This window comes from Nannospalax galili, unplaced genomic scaffold (genome assembly GCF_000622305.1).
Source record: "Nannospalax galili isolate Female #2095 unplaced genomic scaffold, S.galili_v1.0 scaffold388, whole genome shotgun sequence".
Classification (NCBI taxonomy): domain Eukaryota; kingdom Metazoa; phylum Chordata; class Mammalia; order Rodentia; family Spalacidae; genus Nannospalax; species Nannospalax galili.
The window spans coordinates 2,175,159-2,182,237 of NW_008360304.1; the positions used below are offsets into that span (position 1 = coordinate 2,175,159).

At 47.5% G+C, this 7,079-nt stretch overlaps 1 protein-coding gene across 1 annotated transcript in view; it reads right to left on the bottom strand.

The window, feature by feature from the left end:
• Window positions 1-3,421, bottom strand: part of Atp12a (ATPase H+/K+ transporting non-gastric alpha2 subunit) — a 24,182-nt gene extending 20,761 nt beyond the window's left edge. Inside the window, exons 1-3 of the mRNA XM_008824405.2 lie at window positions 3,317-3,421; window positions 2,698-2,853; window positions 330-389 (exon numbers count right to left, since the gene is read on the bottom strand). Of these exons, the coding sequence (XP_008822627.1) occupies window positions 330-389; window positions 2,698-2,853; window positions 3,317-3,325 (225 nt within the window). The 5' untranslated portion in view covers window positions 3,326-3,421. The remainder of the gene's footprint in view (window positions 1-329; window positions 390-2,697; window positions 2,854-3,316) is intronic.
• Window positions 3,422-7,079: the final 3,658 nt, after the last annotated feature.

The following is a 7,079-nucleotide window of genomic DNA, read 5'->3' on the forward strand; positions in this document are numbered from 1 at the left end:
CACAGCCTCTGATAAAAGAGCCCCATGCAGCATTATACTTCCTAAAGCAACCTCTGGCCATGACTATGAAGAAGCATTTGTATCGTTCAGGGGCCACCACACCTCCCCTGCTGTCTATGCCCATGCATCCAATTCAATGAAAGAGCTTGACTGGGGCCTTGGGTAGGCACACCAACTCCAGTAGGTCAAATGGCTACTCAGGACCCATTGATTCATATGCTGGACAGTCTCACAGGTGGCCCTAGGTCGCCCACAGCCTGATCACACTATCCCTTTTTGTACAGTCAGGAAGCTTCTTTTTTCAGACCCTCAGTTTCCTGATGACTTACCTTGCTGATGTTCGTGCCGTATTTCTGTTCCAATTCTGTATTACTGAGCCTGTGGTCATCCTGAAATCCGTGAAAATAAGGAGAATAGAATAAACGAGGTCATTCAAAAACACCCAACCTAACTTTTGACCAGCCTTGACAGCTAGAAGTAGTAATGATGAAGGAAAAAGCCAGGAAAATTGGTGGAGAGGAGAGAAGGAGGCTTAGTGCTGGGGGCTCTGCAGTGAGTGGAGGTACTGGTACAAGAGAGCCTTGTTCTGAATCCTCGCCTGCCCTGAGTACACACTACACCTAACATTGACATCTAGTCACTGTTCTCAGTTCTTAATTGCTTATTTTTTTCAATCTGACCTCCAGCACATACAAGCTATCCTTGCCTGGCAGTTACTAGCTAGGTGGATTCTTCATTCAGATTTGGATGCTGGGATTGGCGGAAAGGTGATAAGCAAACCCAAAGTACACACAGGGGGAGAATAGGATGAAAGCAGGGAGGAGGGGAGAGGAAACGGGGTAAGGCTGTGGTGATTTGGTGCTTTCTCTAATGCCAAAAATGGGAATGGCACAAGGCAGCCCAGGGCTCCTCAGGCTGGTCATTCAGAAGGCATGGGTTCTTTAGTTATCAAGGCTCTAATTTGACACAGAGGTCAAGGTTCAAAGGCATTCAGATATCATGTCACAAACTGCAGGATTCTTGTGAGAAGTTTGAGAAACAGGCTAATGAATTTTCTAAACAGTATTCAAAGTACTCAAAGAAGAAAAATTCTTATAATTGTAGACAGAACTGGACATGGTGGCTTATGCCTATAATCTCCACACTTGGGAGGCTGAGGCAAGAGGTTAGAAGATTGCAGTTGCAAGGCCAGCTGGACCCTGTAGCAAATTCCAAGTCAGTGTGAACTACATAACAAGCCATTGTCTTCAAAAATAAGAGACAGAAGGCAGATAAATAGAGTAAATATTAGCAAGCACATAAAAGAACAGATGTACATTTACATTCAAGCAGCAATTTCAAGAGAAAACAGATATCTTCAATCTAAATGCTAGAGCTACACAGGAAATAAAAACTAGATAATTGTTTATTAGCTAGCACTGCTCTTTTTCATGCCCTACCACACTCAACCCTCTTTACAACCCTAAGAAAGAGGCATCACTATTTTTTTCTTTAGGAAGGGTCCTACGTCATAGCCCAGCCTGGCCTTGAACTCATGATCTTACCACCTTAGTAACTTCTAAGTGTTGGGGTTAGAGATGAGCGAAAAACAGGGAAGTGAAACTCAGTTACGCTGGGCTTTAAACCTAGTTCAGTTCAGCTTCTGAGCTGTGTTCTTAAATGTTTATCAGCATACATACACACACCCACTGAAAAGTGTTTTTTTTAAAAAATATTTGACAAGCTCTCCAGGAAAGAGAAATAGCTCTGATTTGTAGCATTTGTTCATTTACCATGAGGACCTCACTATGCCAATTTCCTGGGCATTGAACAATTGGTAATCTAGTCCAAATAAGCTGGCAGGATCAGCCCAGCAGTGGCCCAACAACTACAGAACTTTGAAGTCTGCCAATGGATTGCAGGGATAATACAGCAGAATCTCAAACTTCCAGAATCTCAGAGTCTCCACTTTGGTCTTCCAGAAAGGAAATCTGTCATATTTCAGATCACATGCTAGACCCAGGCCATCCCTTCATTAGAGTGCCCAAAGTTCTTCCTTAATAGTAATAATATTGTCCTTCCATAGGGAAATTTACTTAGACAATGCTCAGCTCATTCTTCCCTCACAGACCTTGCAAATTATTTCCCACCTTACGTTTAAAAAATGGGGGAGCGGGAGCCCTCTGGAGCTAGCTTATTTGCTCCAAGTTACAGCTCAGTCCTGAAGATAGACAGACTGAGCTTGAGGTTGTGAAGTCCAGGTCTAGCATTCCTACCCCTGGAGTTGTTTTTCCAGGAACACATGAAACTTTGCAAGGTCCGTGCCTTTGGTTTTCCACCTTGGAGGCTCCAGTTCTATTTGTCAAGGGAAGACTGACTTGTGGTTACTTCTATCTCTCTGAAGTAGCCGAAGATGAGACAGATATGGGTTGTGCCTTAGGAACTTAAATCAGATGTTTTTCCCTTTCTGTTCTACCCAGGACCACCTCCACTAGAACACAGGAATCCTACAACATGGACAGATGGGTGACAGAGAGACACAGGAGGACAGAACAGGACACTGGAAGATATTATAACACTACTTAAAAACAGCAAGGAAATTGGAACCCTTTCAGGAGATTCCAAGCCCTTGAGGCTGATTTTTCTCTATGAGAGAGGTTGCAGAGAGACGTTCTTAGGGGAGGGTGCTCCGGACCCTCCGGCTTTAAGGGGACTGACCAGGTCAAGTTCTTTCTTCAGCTCCTCTTTCTGATGACTCTTGGGTTCTGAGTCTTTGTTCTTCTGGCCCTTGTACTTCTCCTTGTTGTCCCCCTGGTCTGTGTGCTTGAGATCTTTAGTTCCATCGAGCTCCACAGAGTAAATTTCCGGTGTTTTCTGAAAGAGAAGCAGAAGTGCACTGTTGGCCCCAGATGGGTTTTCTGAAGAGGCGCTTAGTGCTTCCCTGAGGGTGGGGGACTGCACAGAGGAAGGAGTACTGTGGCCCCCTTATCCCCATCTGGCCGAGAAGTGGAGGAGCAGGACTGTGGGATGTCTCCCTCTGCTATCTCCCGAGAGTCTTCTGTTTCCTCTTGGTGGAGACTGGAGACGCAAAGCTGGGCTGGCACAGCCCTGCCAGCATCTTTTCAGGAGCCCCTTCTCTGGGGCGGGGCAGGTGGGAAATTACCCACTGAGATTCCCTAGGACCTTATTCCCACAGGTCCAGCCTGCCTTAGAGTACTAGAGTAAGCTTGGCGTAAAGACCGCCCATCCCCTCTGGTCCACGACCAGAGACTTTTCGCTTTTCCCTTTTCCCGCTGGTCAGCTACTGTCCCCCGCCCGGTACAGGGGCTGCACGCACCCGGCGCATGCTAGGGCTGGTGGCACCACCGGCTGGTGCGCAGAGCCGAGCCCGGGTCAGGACTTGAGTTGCGGTTGTGGAGCGCCCAGCAGCTATGCGCGGGTACCCGCCGGATCTGGGGGTGGTGACGGCCCCGGAGGTACGCAGGCCTGGGCTCCTGAGCGGTGATGGCGGTGGTGTTCACGGTGCAAATACAGGCGGCGACCCGAAGCCTGCGCGCACCTCCCAGCCTCTGTCCTGGGGAGGTGGCGTTGGCCTTAAATGCTGCGCGCTCCGCCCACGTTCTGCGGCTGCTAGGATCATTCGGCGGGGACGCCCCTGGGCCAGGAAAGCCGAGGGTGCGCAGGCCTGGGCGGGGTAGGATTGGTGCCTGGTGGTGAGGGGTCAGAGGCTGAGCTGGGAACCCTTGTTGACCTCTGGCTGGGGGGTGCAGGGTCTCCGTGGGGCGGGTCCAGCGATGACACTCAGCGGGTGGTGTCAGCAGCGGTGGCCTGCGACGGGTGCGTGCGGGCCCCCGTGCTCGGCAAGCGACTGTCTCAACCGGCTGCTCCTGCAAACCGGAGTGAACCCACGCCCTGCTCAGAGCTTTTGTGAAAACCCACACTCACTTTCTTTTAAAAATGCAATCGCCTTACCAATAAGTGACCTTATAAAAATGTGTAAACGAGGGTAGGAGGGGAAGTTACATTTCCTAGCAGCAAGCGCTCTCCAAGACCTGGCAATTGATACAGATTGGTTCTGGAGAGTGGATTTACTTAGGCAAGTGCAGGCTCCGGAGCAGTGGAAGGTAACGGTGAAAGACTCCAAGGAGTAGCTGAATTACTTGAAAGGGTCCAGAAAAGAATCTGAAGTTTTGAAGCAATACTGGAAGGGGAGGGAGTAAGGGAACCTGGGAGCTGGTGCAGGGGCTACTGAAAGGTTAGGTCAGAGCGTTCCCGTTTCGAGGAGGAGCAGCCTCCCTGTGTCCAGAGTCCAGGCTGTTGGTGGGATTTTGGTGACAGGGATGGACATCTCTGTTTACAGTGCTGTTCAGTCTTTCCTTCTTTGCACCCTCCTGTCCTCCCATCTGTCCTTGCAGTTCAGAAGGGCAAATTTTGAAATCTAACATATGCCCACTGTGGACCAGGAGCACACAATGAGCCAACTTCTTAACTAAATCATAAGGGCTAGAGGCCTCTCTGGGATATCTGATAATAGAGATGCACTCCACAGATGCTTTAGAGTTGGAGGGGACATGGTATTCTAATCCAGACTGGAACATTGGAGGGCTTCTGGGGAGCTCTGTGTTGCTTTCTATGTCTTTTCCAGGGTAGATTGTTCTTGGATGAAAAGCCTTGCACATAAGTAAGGAAATAGAAAATTTGTGTGAAACACTTGTTCTGTGGTTTGCTGGGATGTGAGGGGCTTTGCCGTTGGCTTCTGGCTCATTTTCAACTGTTCTAGCAAGGTTCCAACTCTGGGACTAGAGTCATAGACTAGAGAAGTAGGACACAGGGATGTCCTGGCTCAAGCCAGAAAAAAACCCAAAGCTCCAGGCTGCTGGGCCTGGTGGGGAAGGGTCTGAGGGAAATGTTGGCACAACTTTAAAAATAAGTACTTACAGTAGCTCCCATCTCAGAATATGGCTGTTTGTACTTATTGGTATCAAGTATGGGAAAGTATGGGCCTCAAACAGGACAAGAGTTTCCATTGTCAGGTTCTTTGGTACCTCCTATAACTGCACAGTTCCTGGTTTCTGCCAGGGGCCAGTCAGCCTCACCTGCCATGGTCCTGTGGCAATTCCTAGCCATGGATGCCCTAGAGTGTTGACTTCTATCAAAGAAAAGAAAAAAAAAAAAAAAAAAAAAAAACAGGGTATATACTTTGTAGATTTCCTAGTGACCAAAGATAAGAGTGCTAATATATTTTGGCCGCGGGTCCCTGGGCAAATCTCCCTCTAGGGGGCCCTGAAGTGTTGAATCTTACAAAAAAAAAAAAAAAAAAAAAAAAAAAAAAAAACAGGGTCACCATCTCTGCTGCTTCTAGTCACCTGGGCATCCCACTGTGCTGTGAGGAGAGCAGTCCTCAGACAACTATGATACAAGCACCTGGAGAAGCCCTCACCTACAGACCTAGATGTTGGATTTCCCCTGAGACATTGTCTTCACTTCGTTTGACCAGGGACTGTTACCCATGATATTGTGGGCAAGGGGTTCTGAGCACCCTAATTCTGATGGTGTCTTTTAGACTGGCTTTGAAGGAGAACAGGCTGCCTAGGGACACCTTTTCAGCTCGTTAACTCTAGTAGAACTTCTATTTGAGGCTGGATTTCCTATCTTTCAAGGGAAGCCCAATATGCCAAGGGTCTGTTCTATCACTACTCTTATTGACCGATAATGGGACAGGCTGCCTTGAAATATGTAAGTATCCCTAGCTCTTCTTAATTCAAACATTCAATGTCTTTGAAGTCTTACTAGGCATGGGGGTAACAGCATTAAACTGTGTCATTCTCTGCCCTCTAGTGAGGAAAAAAAGTAGCGAATGACACAAAAGAAAATAATTTAGAACTAAATGATATGAGTCTAAAAGAATGAAAAGTTTAGAGAAAAGAAACTTCTGTGGGAGGGTGGTGTTTTTTGAATGGCATCACCAAAACATCACATTGAAGTTTAATCCCCCTCATGAGATCTAGAGAGGTGGGACAAGGGCTAGGGATGTAGCTTAGTGGTACAGTAACAATTCCTAGCACAGGGAAAACAGGCAAGCAAGCAAGACACAGAAGTGGGACCAGAGATTATCTTTAATAAGTAATTAGGTCATGAGGGGCCTGCCCTCCTGAGTAGATTTGCTAGTTCAAGGACTGCTGATTTGTCTCATGGGTATACCCTTCTTGCCATATGATACCCTATACCACTGGTCTCTGCAAAGCCATCACTACATGCAGACCTTTGACCACCGAGCCTCCAGAATCATGAAGCAAACTAAGCCTCTATTCTTTATAAGTCATCCATTCTCAGATATTTTATTATCACAACAGAAAACAGACCAAGGTAAAGAGATGAGATGCTTTTTTTTAAATTAATGACCTTGACTTTGTTTTTCTTTATCCTATCCCTCTGTACCCTCCAAAACAGGTGGAAGAGAGGCAGGAAGGGCAGTGGAATTGAAACTTTGTATTTTAGGATTCTTCTAGATGCCCTAAAAGGCCTTTCTGCTGCAAAGTCCGCTGCTAGGGCTGTCCACCAGCTGGCCATGAGGTGTGACTATGAAGTTCTAAAAGTACAAGGAAAAAGGCCCAGGTGACAATGGGAAGAGGAAGCTTTACTTCCTGCTTCACATCCGGACAGGCCACTGCCTCACCTGTCCACTCACCCTCTCTCTGTCCCTGGATTCCTCTCCTACACACTGGACTGTCCCCACCCAAAGTCCTCCCCACACACCTGCATCTTGCCAGTGTGCCAGGTGATGACTGGGCAAGTTTTTCTCTGCTGACCAGCACTGCCTGGAGTTGAAATGAGAAGGGAAAAACCAAAGCAAAACAAAGCTGCAGCCTAGCACACCTCTGTATTGTTTCCTCATTTCTTCATTATGGGAAATGCTAAGATTGGCAAATGAACATCCTGCCGGAGAAGAAGTCTGCTGTTCAGAAATTGACTTGTAAACTGGTAATGATCCTGCTCAAAGCTGCTAAAGAAACTGCAACCAGAGCAAGCCATTAGCAGAAGGCAGAGGCTGTCAGGGGTTCAGAAGAGCCAATAGATTTGCAACAGGGTGTACTGTCTCC